The sequence below is a fragment of the Sceloporus occidentalis genome, unplaced genomic scaffold (assembly GCF_023333645.1).
Source record: "Sceloporus occidentalis isolate IW3139 unplaced genomic scaffold, rSceOcc1.0.p SCAF_1, whole genome shotgun sequence".
NCBI classification, from domain to species: Eukaryota; Metazoa; Chordata; class Lepidosauria; order Squamata; family Phrynosomatidae; genus Sceloporus; species Sceloporus occidentalis.
Window position 1 is genome coordinate 131,329,891 of NW_028316981.1, and position 17,931 is coordinate 131,347,821.

Genomic DNA, 17,931 nt, shown 5'->3' on the forward strand with positions numbered 1-17,931 from the left:
TCCTTCCCTCCTGTTACAGCAGACCCTTGGTATTTGCTGGAGTCTGGTCTCAGGGCACACCGTAGATACCATACCTAAATCCAAGGATGCTCAAGCCCCATTATATGCAATGGTGTAGTAAAATGGTATCCCTTAAATAAAATGATGAATAATTCAAAGACTTGCTTTTGGGATTTTTACAATTATATATTTTTGAGCTGTAGGTGGTTGAATCTGTGGATACAGAACTCATGGGCACAAATGGCCGACTACATGCTCTCACCCAGTCTTCAAAACTGAGTTCTGTTTACCCACCAATCCTTCTGGGAAGAAACATTTGAAAGAATGAATTTGGTGATGAGTTTTGAATGCCCATGTAGTGTTAAGAGTGCTAATACAGTACTAAATTAAGTATTGGTAGAAAAATGGAATAATCTATAGAAAAAATCACTGCTAATGATAGGAATAAACAGGACATTTCATACAGTGGAAATGGTTCATGAATTCATTTAAAATATTTCTAAGCTGTCTTTGAGGCCAAAAACAGTGCTTAGTCTATCCAATAAAGTCCTATCACATAATGAGAGAGCAATTTAATACAGTTAACAAACAATGACAATAAAAATACCTAGCCAAAACAGCAGTAAATTCTACAAGTCAATTGCAGCCAAAACCTGAGAACAAAGATATGAAGATATGTGTGTACTGTTGAACTCCAACTCCCAGTAATTCTCATCCTTGGTGATGCTGACTAGGGCTGCTGGGAGATGCAGCACAATACTATCTGCCAGACCAAATGTTCCTAATCCTGCTATAAACCATACATTGGGAAAGGACCAGAGAAAATAGGTCTGTTTTTATCACTCTCCAAAAAGTAACCACCAGATAGTAACCCATTCTGGAGTAGCTGATTTTCTGATTCATAGTACTGCCATCTTGCCTGGATTAAGACTCAGTTTCTTCACCTTCATCCACTCAAAATTACTTTTAGACATCGGATCAAGAGTTCTGCACCATCTTTGGGATGTGTAGAAGGAAATGTTAGATAAACCTGAGTTGTTGTTCTATGTCTTTCAAACAGCTTCCTATTTATGGCGACCCTAAGGCAAACAAATCATGCAGTTTTCTTGGTAAAATTTGTTCAGAGGGGGTTTGCTTTTGCCTTCTTTGAAAGCTGAGAGACTGTGATTTACCCAAGGTCACCCAGTGAGTTGTCTTGGCCACATGTGCATTCAAACCCTGGTCTCCAATGCTCAAACCACTACACCATGCTGGATCTCAGTAATATCTGCGCATTGAAGAAAAATCAGACTGTACCTCCCAGATGATCTACCCAAGAAGCTACATATAGAGAGACAAACGTCCCAGAAATGTTGAAGCAATTATGAAAACCCATGTTTTTTTCTGAGAGGTTTTTTTTTTTTTTTTTTTGGGGGGGGGGAGGGAATCTGAATTTTCAGAAATATTTAAAAAGGAAAAAAATGGCATCCTCCACAAACTGAAAGTTCCTCAGTACTATAGGACCATAAAATATTGTGTATAATTTGGTTTGGAGCAGGAGGATAATGTTTTAATATGTTAAAAGTACAGTTTATTTAAAAATTAATTACAAATCAAATTTGCTTTTCAAAATTTTATTTTTTGTTAAAATAGAGCTACAAGGTCCCCAATTGCAAGGAACACCTAACTACAAGGAACTTCTTTCATTTGCCAATTTATCAGGAGCAGGCAAAAACCACAAGAAAAACCAACAAAACAATAATTGTCATGCCTCCAGAGCATCTTTGATGCTCTTGAGACATATATTTAGTTGAGATTATATTAGGCTTTCTATGTATCAGTTTAGGAGGGGAAATAGAGATCTACAGTTTTAAGAAAGATAAGGATTGTGGGAAATCCCAGGGTCTTATGCTGTCTCCCTCTAGTTAGTTTCAGTGTGTAGTAAGATTTCAGCCAAGTCAGACCTGGAGAGAGTATTTTCCTTTGACAAAAAGATAAGTCCACAAAAGAAGAAAGATAGTCCTCAGAAGAAGAAAGATAGAATCCACCAAGAAGAGAGAGCATGGTATTTAGGAAGGACTATTGAGAAAAAGGAGATCAGTTTCATGTTTTGTGTTATAACCAGTAAAGCTTTTGAAACTTAAGAAATTTGTGGACAAGTCTTTTGTTCAGGCTGCGTTCCCGAGAGCCAGAGACCTTGCTGCACCCAAAGTCCATAGCATTGCTCTTGGGACAAAACAATAATAATAAAGCAAAGAAAATTATTTTGTCTCCTGTACTCCACCATAGTGCCAAGCAGAGTGAAAGTGGTCATTTCCTAAAAAAAATTGAGAAAAGAAAACCAAGACCATAAATTGCAATGATGTGAAATACTGTACCTGTATATAGTTTTATCTAAAAGTGTATCTCCTGCATAGTTCATAGAAATAATGTGGGGCAAGTACGGTATATATATGAACACCTTAGCTTAAATATTTTATTCATCATTCTAAAAGAAAATATCTAATCATTCATTTTTTGGAGGGGGAATGACTTCGCGGGGAGGGGATGGACATGCTTTAAAAAATTAGGGTCCCCACCGCGCACTTCACATCTCTAGTTACAAAAAAAAGGCATGAAAAACAGGTTTGAACCTTGCAACATATCACTTAATAAGTGCCACTGGTTGAAACAGCACCACATTATAAAACTGTTCTTCCAGAAAGAGCCAGAATCACTGTAACAGTAAGCTTTGAAAGCTAGCCCAGATAAGAAAGCAGGACTGATAGTATATAAAGCCACTAAGAGGTCCAGAAGAACCAATAGTTAATTTGATCCTGTGTGATAAGACAGGTGAAATAGAAGGATCAAACTCTTAAATGAAGGCCTCACCACTTAAGCTGAAGAGGCCTCACTATCTCTCAAGGAGAGACTGAACTGATTTAACAAGCTAAGATGGGCAGGGATGAAGCACTGTGTCAGTGCACTGATCAGTTTAGTCCTACCATCAGGTTACACAAAGTTATCCATAATAACATGGCTAGAAGATGCAAGAGGCTTCTCCGTTTTTGATTCCATAACTTTTCACACTGCAGGTCTGTAAACAATGTCCTATGAGGTGCAGGTTATGGAGCTGGGTATGTTTAGCCTGGAGAAGAGAAGGTTAAAAGATGACATGATGTTTAAATATTTGAAGGGATGGCATACTGAGTATGGAGCAAGCTTGTTTTCTGCTGCTCCAGAGACTATGTCACAGAGCAATGGATTCAACCTACAAGAAAAGAGATTCCACCTCAAGATTAGGAAGAACATCCTGATAGTAAGAGCTGTTCAACAGCAAAATGTGCTGCCTTGGAGAGTGGTGAAGACTTCACCTTTGGAGGTTTTTAAACAGAGACTGGATGGCCATCTGTCAGGAGTGCTTTGTTTGTATATTCCTAAATGGCAGGGGGCTGGACTGGATGGCCCTTGTGGTCTCTTCCAACTCTATGCTTCTTTGCACAATTGCAACACTCTAATTCCATTTTAACTGCCATGGCTGCCTTTTGACGAATCCTGAGGGTTGCATTTAGGACAGAAGTACCAGAAGGCTCCCTGACCCAGAATTCTAAAGACAGCTCCTTAAACTTCAAATCCCACAATTCCATCAGAAGTTGCCAAGGCAGTTAAAATAGAATCATAGCACTATAATTTTGCAGGGCAAAATAGCCTTCTATAAAAACAATGAAATCCAGGACAGCATACAGATGAATGCCTTTATCTTCAAAATATAAAAAACAAACAAACAAACAAACATACAACCACCCCTGTTGTTTGATTGCATCCATTACAAATCCTCTACCATTTATGCCCTGTCAACCTCAGTGCTGCATTGCCCCCAGCAATTCATACATAATACTAGACTGCTGACATCAATCAATGATTGTGTCAAGGATGTATGTTAACGATGACAGTGATAACCTGGACCATCCCTCATTGCAAACAATTGTCATAGCCTCAGCAGGACTCCAAGTATAAAAATGTTTACAATAGTGGTTTTGAAACTGAGTGAGAGCCAGGATTCTAAGGCAGGTACAGTGTTCAGCCCACTATCAGTCAAAATTGAAAAGGGATGACTGTGTCTGGCATAGGATCTTCATTTATCCTAACTAGGTATGTAGTGTTGTCTTTACCTTCATTTCCCATTTACAAAATGATTCAGGGAAAATAAAATTTAGGCTTTTTTTCTCAGCCTTCCTTCAGCATCATTTTAGAAGAATGCTATAGACAAAATGTTTTACTGTACGTCTGATGTTAGTGTTGGGTTGTGGGGTCCATACTAATCATTCCTTGTTGAAAAGGAAGGTCCTATCAGTCTGTGTTCCTTGCATTGTTTCCCTCATAGCCAAACATGTATTGCTTAGGCACCCACATATTAAAATAGTCAACATTTTTTTCCTGACTCTAAACTGTTTAAAAGAAATGTCAAAAAGAGCAGACTCCTTGAATGAATCACTACAGTGACAGTACCAGGACCCCATTTAGGGCTGGTGAAATTCTGGTTGTGCCCATTATGAAAAGCTCAGGGTGATTTTAAATTGAAAAGTGAAATCAAGGAGGGTTGCAAAGGAGACACGTTTTGTAGTAATGCAATATTTCCAGTTACTTCTCAAAACAGACTAGATAAATACACATTTTCTTTCTTCATATGTTCTTGCTTTCAGTGCTGAAAGAATATCAGGGCAATAGAAAATTATTTATTTGCTCCACAGAAATAAACTGTACAATCATAGCTTCAGAAAGCCTAATGGCAACTCTAAACTATGTACCAAAATTATAAATTTCAATGAGTGTAAATCAAACTGACAATCACTAATTAACCAGAATATAACAATTATTCTCTGGATTCCAAAATCACAAAAAGAAACATCAGGTGCTTTCAAAAATACATTTAGATATTATAAAAATAAAAATGCAGGCCAAAACAATACACAAATCAAAAACATCATTTGATGGGCCATTCTCAAAACTTAAAAATATAAAAATAGTTTACAGCATCTTTTATTACAAAAAAAAATCATTTCAAAAACCTTTAGACCAGGAATTTAAAACAAAAAAATAATAAAAACAATACCAATTACTGCAGTCAATAATCAGGAATCAAAACAAATCAAAATATTCAAGAGCAAAATTAAAAGTTAAAACCAGGAACAAAAAAATGATTTAAAACAATTTAACATGACATTAGCAAGACTTTGCAGGCATCTTTGAGCTCAAAAATACAAAAGCTATGGCCTCAAAAATTAGCAGTCGAGATAAGCCAAAATAAGCACAAAATATTCAGTAGAACAAAAATTCAATAGGCCAGGAAACAGGCCAGGAAACTCATGGATCACAGCTAAAACTAAAAAAATAAAAAATAAGCCAACTCTAACCAGGCAGTAGCAAAACTTTGCATGACCTCAGGCAAATGCTCATGATTGCAACAGCTGAGGCCTAACACAGGTGTGGCATCAACACAAAAAAACCCAAAACATCTTAGCTTTAAAACTCAGGCTTAGGTATGACATACCAATCTTATCAATTTAATTGGAAAAATAATTTAGCTTGCTTGCCAGTTTAACAATTTAAACCCAAATAGCACAATGGAAAAGCTTCAGCATTTCAAAAACAAAAAAGTCTATTTGGTCTTCACTAAAAACAATTGCATTTAAAAAACATAAAAATTCCAAAAGGCCCAATTTAAACTCCATTTTAAAAAACCCATGAGAGCATCTTGAGGCCAGAAAATAAAAACAAAATAAAACTAAATATTGAACAAAAAGCTGCTTGCCTTTAATTTAAAAATACCAAAAACAAGCTTGCATTCTCTGGTCAGATAGAATTCAGTCCGGCTGGCTGCCATTTATGTAATTTGAACTCTCCATATACATAGGGTTGCCATTAGTCCGGACCTCCAAACCAGGTCAAATGTAGGACAAAATTTTCAAATGTAGGACCTTTTTTGGGGGGGGGGGTCCTACTTTGAAAAAGAGCCTCGCTGAGGGGAGGATTCCTTCTCCTCCTGGGCTCCATTGGAAGCAGCCCAGGCGGAGAGGGAATCAGCCCCCAGGGAGGCTTTCTTTTCCCCCTGGGCTCCGTTTTTGCCAACGGAGCCCAGGGGGAAAAGAATCCTCTCTGAGGGGAGGATTCCTTGTCCGCCTAGGCTCCGTTGGAAGCAGCCCAGGCGGAGAAGGAATCGGCCCACAGGGAGGCTTTCTTTCCCCCCTGGGCTCCGTTTTTGCCAACGGAGCCCAGGGGGAAAAGAATCCTCTCTGAGGGGAGGATTCCTTCTCCACTTGGGCTCCGTTGCAAGCAGCCCAGGCGGAGAAGGAATCCGCCCCCAGGGAGGCTTTCTTTCCCCCCTGGGCTCTGTTTTTGCCAACGGAGCCCAGGGGGAAAAGAATCCTCTCTGAGGGGAGGATTCCTTCTCCGCTTGGGCTCCGTTCTCACCAAGGACGGAGCCCAGGCGGAGAAGGAATCCTCCCCTCAGGGAGGCTTTCTTTTCCCCGCCTGGGCTCCGTTTTTGCCGGTGGAGCTCAGGCGGGGAAAGAAGTCTGGCCTCGGCAGGCGAGGCTTCTTTCCCTCCCTCGGCTCCAGCGGAGCCAGAGGGGAGGGAAGCCCCCCGCCAAAGGAGAGAGGCCTACAGAGGCCTCTCTCTCTTTCCCCCGCCACCGCTGTTGCACACTTTGCAACAAATCCCGGGGGCGTGGCCAACCCGGGGCGGGACCGTGCGGACCAGCCCAAAACCGGGAAAGTCCCGCCCACAGGCGGGATATGGCAAGCCTACATATACACACACCTCCCGCTCAAAGAAAAACAAAACAGCTTAATATAATCTTTTTTTTTAATTGAAAATCCATAAGTTCAATTTACTAGGTCCTCTTGTCAATCTTTGCTATGCCAGGCCTAGATCTTTAAGCTTCCTGAAATTTCTGTTACATTATTTGGCGAGCCAGCCAGGAGCAAAAAAGGCAAGCAGGGATTGGCAAAGAGTGGGAGAGCTTCATCTTCCTCCAGGCTCAGCTTGTTTTTGGCTCTGAGTAAACTCTTATGAGAAGGCCCTATGTGCACACTCCAAACAATCTTGATTGGAAGGGCTGAACATAGGGATTTGCTCAGTGGTAGGAACAGAGTTTAGCCTACGTGAGACCACTTAGTAAATTTTAAAATTCACTGGGGGGAAAAAGAAAAGGAAAAAGGAAAAAAAAAACAGAAAAAGAAAAAGAACAAAATCATCTCTTCAGGAGCAGGTAAAGTATAAAAAAGAAAAATATAGGAAAAGTGCACTAAAGGGAGCCTCGTTGACCGGTCCAAATCTTTGGATGTGAGTGGGAGGAAAGGACCCCCCTCCCTGTGTTAGCTGAGCCAGTAGCGAAGGTTCTGCCCAGAGAAGCCTTCTTGCCAAAACTCAGGAACCGGGCCCCGAGGAAACAAAAGCAAGGAACTGGGAACTGGGAGGAGGTAGATTGTGGTGTAAGTACTGATTGCCAAAGTGTGGAAGTATGAGGTACTTACTCAGTTGTGCTGGGGGTAGTTAATCTACCAATCTCCAAGTGCCAATAAATTGTTTTACCTTTTGTGTGGTGGCAAACCTTTCCCTTCTGTGGCTATGCATGTTTTAAACAGCTAGAACTTAGGTGCTGGTGGGGAGTTGAAGGAGAGCATTGGTCTATTGTGAGTATAAATTGTAGTTGTGGTATTTTGTTTCATTCTGTCTGGTTGTGGTGGAGGCTCCAATAAAGGCTGTTGAGCTCCAGTAAAGAGTAAAACGTGTGGAATTTGTCTGTTGAGTGGTGTCTGAGATTTGTGGTATCCTAATCCTAGTGTTTGTGCCTGTTGAAATAGTGCTTGTGAAGTTTGAGGCTTTGGTCTTTTGTTGTTTTGTGTGTAAGGATGGCTGAGGGAGGTAAAACTCCTTTGGATTACATGGTTGTCATTTTGATGAATGTTTTAGGAAAGGCATTGGGAAACGTTTGAAAATGGAGCGATTAATCTTTTTGTGTAAAGATGTTTGGAGTCAGATTTTGCCAAATTGGCCGAGAGAGGGTAGTATAGACATTGACATTGTCTTGCAGTTGTATTCTAAAACATTGGAGCCAGAAAGAGGGTTACTCAATGATTATTTATATATTTTCTATTGGTAAAAGACTGTTGAAAAAAGCCCACCTGGGTTGAATAATTGCAGAGAATTGGTGTTTAAAAAAGATGAGAGATTAACTGGTATTAAAGAAGCTGTGTTCAAGATTCAGATTGATTTGGCCCAGATTGTGGAAGAGATAGAAAAAATAGAAATAGACTCTGTAGAGAGAGGTGCAAATCAGGGAAGAAGGCCCCTACATGAGAAGAAAAGAGGGTTTTGAATTAGCTTTGTGTGTTAGACAGTGGTCAGGAGCAACCCAGAGGTAGAAAACTTGTTGTTTGGAAAAATTGAAATTGTTTTAAATTGTAAAAATTGGAAATTGCCTTTGTGTATATATTGTAGATAAATTTTGGAAAATTGGTGTTTTAATTTGAGGGTTTTCATGATTTTAAATGATCAGTGCCTTTGGGAAAGTTCTGCCCTAAATTTGAATGCATACCCATTTAAAGCCAAAGGAAAATCTAAATTGAATTTTAATAAGTTGCCTGTGCCTTCCCAAAGACATTGCAAATCCCTTTGTCAGTGAAAGTTTTAAGAAGTTGGCCAGAAATAAGTGCTTTGTGTTGTTGTGGCACAATAGTAATAATAAAATAGTGTGTTTTACTGAACTGTTGTTAAAAGTTATCTAAGAGTGGAGAAAATTGTGAGAAATTAAACAAGAAAGGTGCCTGGGGTCACCCAAGAATAAGGTGAGATGCATTTTAAGAAGAAAAGATATTTGAAGGTATGAGGATGTGAAAATGATGGTATGTATAAAGGAGAAAGCTTATGGAGCGAGTTTGTAAGCATAAAAGTTTGGAAAATGGTTGAGAAATGTTTACAGAGGAAAGTATAAACAAGTTTTAAATTAAAGTTGAAGGCTCAAGAATGTTGCAGTGGTTTTGAGTATGTTTAAGTGGCTGAGAAAGATTTAGAAATGGGTTTGGTGCAGAAAGACAAGCGGTTGTAGTTTTGGAAATGAAGGAATTAACAGGGAAACGAAGCGGTTTGAGTTCTGTTTTAAACTCTTTTTCTCTTTCCTTGCTCTAGCTGGGAGCTGTGTACAAAAATAAAAAGGTCTATTCCGGCTGGAGTTAGAGAGAGAAAAGTGGGTTAGGGAAAGCCTGCGGTTTGCATTTTAAAACTTTTCCTTTAGACTTAAAGCAGCAGTGGAAGCTATGTTGGAAAGAAAACCTGGAATGGAGTTTCGTGAGAGTTGTTTTTCCTGGCTGTAGCTAAAAGGAGGCGGGGCAGCACAGCGTTGTAAGTTATAAGTTCAAAATTTGTTTTAAATATTTATTTATTTATTTGCTCTGGCTGAGATTTTTGTGGACTATTTTTAAAGGCAAAGGATAGTTTTAATGTATGCATGTATTTCTGTTCTGGTTGTAAGAATTCTGTATGTTTAAATTGTAATTAGCCAATCAGGTATATTGAAGAAGCTTCTTTGTCTTCAATAATATAAAAAGAGCCATTTTGTCTTGTTTGGGATCTCAGCTTTTTGGAACTGGAATTCCACTGAGTTCAATGTTTTCCTTTGTCGACAACTGGAAATAAACTTATGGATTTTCAATTTACTAGGTCCTCTTGTCAATCTTTGCTATGCCAGGCCTAGATCTTTAAGCTTCCTGAAATTTCTGTTACACCAAAACACTGACAATTCCTTAATTAGCCACTGGATGTCACTTCTGCTTTGAAAATACAAAGTAGACTTGGGGGTCACACCCATATGACAGATAAAGAATCCTTTAAAAAGTTATGGATACATTAGGTAAAATAGAATTTACTAGAACTTGGATTTTTTCCACATGACTTGGAATGGGCAAGTGGAAGACAAACATGTTTTTTTAAATGTTTGCTTTTTGCTTGATCCAACAAGCAACTGTTATTCTCAATGAGGGATGCTTGAATCCGTCCATTTCAGTTTCAGACCACTGCTTTGGTTTCCAATCCTATTTTTGTATGTTATTTCTACTAATGCATACATCTCTGTGTTTCACCCAAAATATGTATTTTTGTACACTTTTTTTGATTGCTGAAATTCAGAGAAGGGCAAACATTGAAAAATTAGTGTACTGCATTGTGCTCGTTTGGGAAGTGCTCATTAGATAAACTTACATTAAATTATAAATCCAACACCTCTATTTTGAATCCATGGCTGAGATTTTATTGTTAGGCCATGAAAATCCACTGGGTGACCTTGGGCAAGTTACAGTCTCTCAGCCTCAGAAGATGGTAATGGCAAACCTCCACTGAAGAAACTTGCCAAGAAAACCCTGTCATAGGTTCGCCTTAGGGTCACCGTAAGTCAGAAATGATTTGAAGGTAAACAACATACACACAAAGAAAAGCCTACATACGTTCTACATGTGCAAAGGCACAGAAAGGTCCTCGGGGACAGCTGCCAGACTGTTGCATGTCATTACATTTTGTTGATTTGTAGATCTGGAAAAACGAAAAGGAGACTGTGTTGAGACAGAACTGATCAGAATGACTTACTTATTAGAGGTTTTTAGAGACAGAGAAATATATCAAAAAATCCACCATGTGATGTCTCTCCAGTTTGCTTTAATTGTGCGGCCAATTGTGTGGTAATTCCTAATGAATTACACTCATTTAAAAGTGCTTTCTGCACATGTAAGTACTTTCTTGCACAATGGGCAAGAAAGTATATAGTACCTCCTTGTGCAATAAACTCTAATTTGGGGAGGTAGGGCCAAAACAGACTGCACAAATAATCCAGCTCGAGACTGCTTTAATGACCCTGGCTCAGTGCTAGGGAATCCTGGGGACTGTAGTTTTGTGAGACATTTAGCCTTCTCTATTAGAGAGCTCTGGTGCCACAACAAACTACAAGCTGAATTATTTCTGCAATCTGTTCCAGCCCTAAAATGAGGTGTTAGTAGTAGTAGTAGTTTTTGTTGTGATTTCCTGCAGCTGTGTGCTGAGCCTAGTTCTTGCCTCACATGAAAACATAACCAATTGGCTATGAGAAAGAGAGCTCTGCCATGCTGTCACAAGGCAGGCAGCCATTATTCTCCCAGGCTTCCATGTAAACATCAGGTAGAAATTTACACTCAACCAGTTTTACATAGGATCTTGGTCTATGAGTCAATTCCAGCACCAGATTTGACATTATAGCCATGGAAACTTACCCCATCAATGCATTCAATTAGGCCTATAGCACAATCCCATTCCTGTCTACTCAGATGTACTGTAAGTTCAATGTGACTTGTTTACAGAAATGGGGGGGGGGGGCCTCCCAAAATTCCAAGAACCATAAATGCTCCCTACTGTTTCTCAGAATGCTGCCCCTCTGAGCCCCTACATTTCATTCCTTTACATAAAATGGCTCCTCACACCCTCTAGAGCAGTGCTACGCAAAGGGGTGGTTCCTGACCAGTGCTGGTCCCTCAGCCATTGTTTGGCTGGTCCCTGAAAAATTTCCAAGAAAGAAAGAAAAAATTATACCCAGTGGACACAAACTCAGTGCCTCCAGGACATTGGAAAACATCTTACAATCTCAGAAATATTGCTCTAGAAGAGGATACAGGGACAATTAAGCCATGTTTTCAATGCACCAAAGTCTGTTTGAGACGGGGGGGCACTTCCCCCAATGCAAACAAGAAGTTACTGAAATCTCATTCTCTTAAACAGTTTCAGTACTCCAACATCCTGTTTTCCAATATGAAAATTAGTACAACCTATTAACTCCTGTATAACCCAGCACCCCTCTATTTGTCTAGCCAGGTGTGCAGCAAGAAAGGATGCTCACTCTTACCTCTGGGTGAAATTGCTGCTCTGTGCGGGTGTGACAGTACTGGCATGCATCTCCATTGTCACACTTACTGGGATCTCCCCACTCATCTCCATGTTTCACACTAGGACATGGGGAAGATCTGCATAATCAACAAGGCAATAGATCAGAACCAGAAAACCAGGTCTGACTTGGTAACATCCAATAAGTCTTGTCATTAGATTATTTATCTTATATTTAATAATCTTATATTACCTTTACTGTTATTTGGATTTCCCCAAGGATGTTTAAGATTTTATTTCATTACCCAATGTTATGGACAATTATTTCAGCTCACATTGAACTAGTTGGTTTCAAGGATATAGGTGATTTAGATAGAGCTAAGCACTAAAATGTTCAGGGGATGGGGGGGGATCTGAATCATTCCCCAAAACAGAGCATGTTTTCTTGATTACCTCCAAAGAAGAACGCTCACAGCCACAAGAGCTAAAGTTCTCTCTGAAGGAGTGTTTTCACATGCATCATAATTTGTATGTGGAAGCAAGTGATTTTCACTCTATGATAGCATAATATCATCTCAGTAATACTGACTTGAGCCAGCATGGTGTAGTGGTTTGAGTGTTGGATTAAGTCTTCAGAAGAGGAGAGTTCAAATCCTCACTTAGCTATGGAAACTCACTGGGCAAATCATACTCTTTCAGCCTGAGAAGAAGGTAAGGGCAACCCTCCTCTGAATAAATCTTGAAAGAAAGCTCTATGAGAGGGTTGCCATAAGCTGGAGTTAATTTGAAGGCACGTAACAACAGTAACTGAACTAGAAGCTAGAAGAGATGATGATACTGGTGGATCCCTACTAGTAATTAAGAGATCCAAATAATCACACTGTAACTTATTTTACTATAAAGATTATTTCACTTATGTCTTGATAAAAGGAAGTCATCACATTAAAAGTACATTATAGGTTCAACAGTACAGAAGAGCATTCATCTTTAGCATAACCCAGCGTAGGATCCTTTGCAGATCTGATCTATTTAATAACCAGCTGGTTTGCAGTACAACCTCCTAACACTCTTAAGTTTAGATTAAAGCTATCACCCAAATGAAGAAAATTCAAAGACTGTGGTCCATTTCAGGTCTAATTCCAGGACTTGAAGCACTCTACCTGTACTTGTGTTTTCTAGGACTTCGTCTTCTATCTTTGCTATTATGGTAGTAAGGGCAGGCATAACCCTGGCGACAGAGACGTGGGGGCTTCTTACATTGTTCTGTTTTGTAGTTTCCCAAAACATACGTTGTGTCTGAGAAGACAGATGTGACTAATTAATGCAAGAAGGCAGGCATATTACTTCCTAGATGAAGACCCTTGAGAGAAGAGGAATGGGCAGTCCAAGAACAATGGACACCCCTGTGTAAGATCCTAAATAACTCACCTTGCCACCTTGGCTCTTCACTCAGTATTTTCTCTATCATAGCATGGCTAGCGGCAACTGCAGACTGACCCTCTATGCCACCCTCTGATGTAGTCTGACCATTCTGCAAAGCTTCCATGGCCTGAAGCTCCCTTAGGGAACAGAGTTATATGAACAATAGGCAGACAGAGAAGATTCAGAGAAAGAGATGTGTCTACCAGATAGGAATTGCCACAATTGCAGGAATTCCCACACATTCAACAAAATAAAAATAAAATTTAAAAAATTGGACAAGCACACTTTTAGAAATTCAAGATTCATATGAGAACCCTGCCCTCCCACCTCTGGTGACAAGCTTTATAAAATATATTACTTGCTTAGTCAAGATGCATTTATACACCCCTTTTCTGACTGTTGCTTCAACAATTCTTTTTTTTCAACACATGTCCAGCTACACACAGGAACGCAGTGCTCTGTGTAAGGGGTAAGAGCTTAACTGGACTTCAACTGTTGTACCCACCCACAGTTACTATTATTCCCTCCACCCAACAGAAATTAACTTAAACCATTTTGCTTCAAGTATTCCCATTTTCAAAAAAAGTTTGCTCTTCACTAAATAAACAGAAACTTCAACAAATGCAATGAATATTTAATTCCTTTCTTAGATGCTAAACAGACCAGCACTAAACGCTGGCATCGGGCTGGAGTGGGGGCATGGCAACCACATGCCAGCTGCCCTGACTCCTTCCCCAATACCATTGTCAGGCGTGATGCCACACAACCAATAGCGGGCGGCATCACACCATATCTTTGGTGCAATGTTTAGACATGCTATGCCAAAGAATAGACAAAAAGCCACCGCAGAGGGAGCAAGGGCAGCTTTTTGCCACTCTAAAAAGAAGCGGCATTTTGCAAATTCTTTTTAGAGTGGCAAACTGCTGGATTGGGGCTGTGACGTGCAGCTGCTGCTGCGCCTATCTGCTGCTGAAAGGGGTGCCAGGATGCCACTCTATCGGGGTGGTCTGTTTTGCCCCATAATGTTTCTATTTAATTCTTAAAGAGCTGTTATAAACAATGCCTCTATTCTAATGTCCTCCTCTCATAAAAAGAGCAGGTTTCTACCGCGAAGTGTTTACATTAATTTGAACCCCACCAAAGGCCAAAGTAGACATTTTGTGCACTCAAACAACAGAATCTATCTCTGTCAAAGGCATGTTACAGACCGCCCAAAACAGGCAGTCTCGTGTCACTGCCGGTTGCTCCGTGAGGGAGCTGCAGCAGCCAAACTGCGCAGCTCCCTCGTGGAGCAAAAAGAAGCCCCAAAATGGCACTTCTTTCCACGGTGCAGATATGACACTGTGAGGCGCCAATGGCGCACTCGCAGCGTCATATGTGCTGCGCAACGTGCGGACACAGCGCATCCGCTACATAAAGATGGCGCCCCCCCATGTGGAACGGGCACCACCATTTTGTACGGACTCGGTCCGTATTAGGGTTAGGGGCGTCCGGAAGGGACGCCCCTTTCTAACCCTAATACGGACCCAGTCCGTACTATTATGCCCATTTGTAACGGGCCAAAGAGTGGCACAGCAGCAGGGAAAGGGGGCAGCCTATAGGCAAGAGGGTATTAAGTTATTCCCATGTTGCTTCTTCCTCCCTGTTATCTCCATTCCAGCCATGGAAATCAAATGAGTGTTTGCTCCTGTATGGAGGAAAAACTAGTGGGGGTGAAGGCAACCACAGGGAAAATGGCAAGCCCTTCATTTGCATGTAAAGTAACTCCTTTACAAATTATGTCCTTTCCCTGTGGCTTCACATATGCTTGGTGGTGATCAGGGTTCCCAGAGCAGCATCATTTGTTAAATGTGGATGCTAGTCATAATTTCCAAAGTTTAGTCTTAACTTACAAAAATTTCAAGTTATTTACATTACTTCTAATAATCCAGTTCTGAGAAAGAAAGGAAGAAGTCACACAATTCCTTCTTTTTTCAAAAAAGCAACAACCTGAAAGGTTATTTTTTTTCATAGTCATCTGCTGGTATGTATATAGTATCTTCCTAGTCATCTGGTGAGCCCAATGGTGGAGACTTCGTGAACATCTTTTGATGAGATAGCTGGAATTATACTGAAGCCATTAACAGTAACAACTTTCTCATGGTTCTTTGCCTCAAGATAACTGGTCTACAAAGTCACTTTACAACTGAAAAAAGGACAAAAAGAAGCACCCTTACAGAACTATGTTGAATAGATTCTTTTCCAGACGATGGAGTAGGAGAGAAGATACACAATCCTTCAGATGATAAAACACTACATGTTAGTTAGCATTTGCAAGCTAATTTGTTCTATTTAGGTTCTGCAACTTGGCTTCCATACACGAGGACTTTTATTTTCTACTAACCTGATATCATAAACTGGGGAGCGGAGGTCATGGGGCCCATGAGCAAATGCACAATGGAGGCCATTCTTGGTGCAGTTTCCTTTCGAGTCTGTCTCATGGATGCAGATTCCAGTTTTATAGTAGCGCAGGTGATATCTTCGTTCTGTATCACCAGTAGTTCTATGCAGGAACGGACACCTAAAAGGAAGTGGGGGGGAGAGAAAGCTCGTAGAAACTCAAAAGGCTGAAACATCATTTCAAAGTGAAATTCTTTTTAGTTTAACATAATCCTCAGGCTTGTGAAATTCAAAACTTTTACCTTTTGAAAATAATTCCATTTGTAAAATAAAGTGAGGACACAATCCTCAAGCCATTTATTTTAAAATAAACGCCACTAATTTCTCTAGGATTACTCCAGAGCACAAAACGTTGAATTACAGAAGGGGTGGGGAGAGATAAATATACGTATGGTGGAATCGTAATTAATATTTTGTTCAAGTTCCTACTGTAGTTTTTCCACATTTCTTCACAGCTTCTTCTGCATGATTTTTAAAAGATGGTTTGTTGAATTCTCTCCTCTCTGCAAGTGCAGGCTGGAAACTCCATCTGGTCAAGTAAGATGCAGCCTTGAGTAACTTACTCATCTCCTTCTGGACAGATCCCTGTGGTCTCATCATATTTGGTGCAGTAAATGTCAGGGCTGTAGTTAAAGGTGCCATCCCGACGGCGGATAGACCGGCGACGACGTTGGTTGACAAAGTGCCAGTGGAAGCAAGTGTAGGGCCTATGCTGAGTACACTTGTGTTGCACAAACAGTGGGCACTGCTCTGTGCGAAATTCCTTCAGGTATCTGTGGAGAAAAAAAGACATTGGCCTGAGCCACAGCTGGATAGCTAAGCACAGCCTCTGGAGGTATACATCTTGTGCTCCAAACTTCTCCACCTCTGCACTCAAACATAATTATTAAAAGATACACAGTTATATTATGAGGGTGCTATCCACCCACTGCTCAGCTATAATCTCTCCACCACTTCTCCACCCATCCACCTACCCATTTCATCTGCTGTTTCGCCATGTCCACAGGCAAGCTGCTAAGCATCAACACTGCAGGGCAGGCCTATATAGCATTAAGATGACAAATTAATGGCAACACTGTGGTATGACTTGGGTGGGCATAAGATTTATCATGGGGGAAAGATCATAATGTTAAGAGAAGGGCATGTTGCCTTGCCAAAAAATCAGATGCTGAATACAATAGCTTTCACTGACTATGATTAACTCCTTATCTGTAAATGCTGGGAAATGTTACCACCATGACAAAGCAAGAGGAAGGTGCCAATTGGCACCCCTGGCTGCAATTCACATCATGTGAACCATGTTCAGGTATATAGTCTGGGGAAGAGTTCAAGAGGCTTCAGCAAGGAAAGGGTAAAATATTTGTAAGAGACATGCATTTTTTTTAAGCCAATGGTTGCTGAAATTCTAACAAGACTCTGCCTTCTGCTGAACTATGCTCTTTTATTCATTGAATGAGGACTTAGGAACCAAAACACCATGTATAATGTCACTAGTAAGTGCATTTAGGGTTGTACATTTAAAGTAAAACCAGAATCTTACTGGTTTCTTGCACATGCAGAAGTCCTCCTACAGAAGGAGGTGGACATCACTGTTTGATGTACAATGTCTATATCCAGCGAAAGGTTGTGCATGAAGACCCATTGTACCATGGAAGCACATTTTGGGCCAATGAATATCCATTTACTCCTACTAAAATTGCTAGTAATACTCCTTCAGCTGTATATTGGGTTGGGTATACAGTTGAACAACATTGCCATTCACCACAAAAGACATACAATACAATGAATGTGCAATTCCACATGAGGGGATTTGTGCTTTCCAACTTCAATGAAATAACGCAGACATAAATCTTAATTAGGACTAAGTAATTATACAAGTTTTATAGCAGTAGAGTTCATTCAGACTTGATAAGTAAGTCTCTTTCCGCCAAATTCCATGTGTGGTAGGGTATGAGAACACACACAAAAATGCACTTTCTCTTTAATTTTTTTAACCCTCCTGACCACACAACACCAGTAATGGAAGAATGTTCAAACTCAAAATGAGCAGTCACATGAAAAGAGCTGGAACCACAACAGTGTACCCAGTGATTCCAAGTAAAGATATACTACTGTATAGGAACATCCTGTGGGCCTTCTCTTTCCTTACTCTCAATTGTCCTACCCAAGAAACAGGTTCCAGACAGAAGGCGTTTTATCCAAGGAAAAAAGAC

The 17,931-nt window shown here is 40.2% G+C and overlaps 1 protein-coding gene across 5 annotated transcripts in view; it reads right to left on the minus strand.

Annotated features, from left to right (window-relative positions):
• Positions 1 to 17,931, minus strand: part of UNK (unk zinc finger) — a 95,087-nt gene that overhangs the window by 26,275 nt on the left and 50,881 nt on the right. For 4 of the 5 annotated variants that reach the window (XM_089535940.1, XM_089535921.1, XM_089535950.1 and 1 more), the window contains exons 2-7: positions 16,282 to 16,491; positions 15,663 to 15,839; positions 13,286 to 13,416; positions 13,018 to 13,153; positions 11,880 to 11,997; positions 10,459 to 10,543 (exon numbers count right to left, since the gene is read on the minus strand). In XM_089535940.1, coding sequence (XP_089392066.1) covers positions 10,459 to 10,543; positions 11,880 to 11,997; positions 13,018 to 13,153; positions 13,286 to 13,416; positions 15,663 to 15,839; positions 16,282 to 16,491 — 857 coding nt within the window. Of the gene's footprint in view, positions 1 to 10,458; positions 10,544 to 11,879; positions 11,998 to 13,017; positions 13,154 to 13,285; positions 13,417 to 15,662; positions 15,840 to 15,960; positions 16,492 to 17,931 lie in introns of those variants that run through there. The other variant, XM_089535960.1, reaches the window with a different exon arrangement.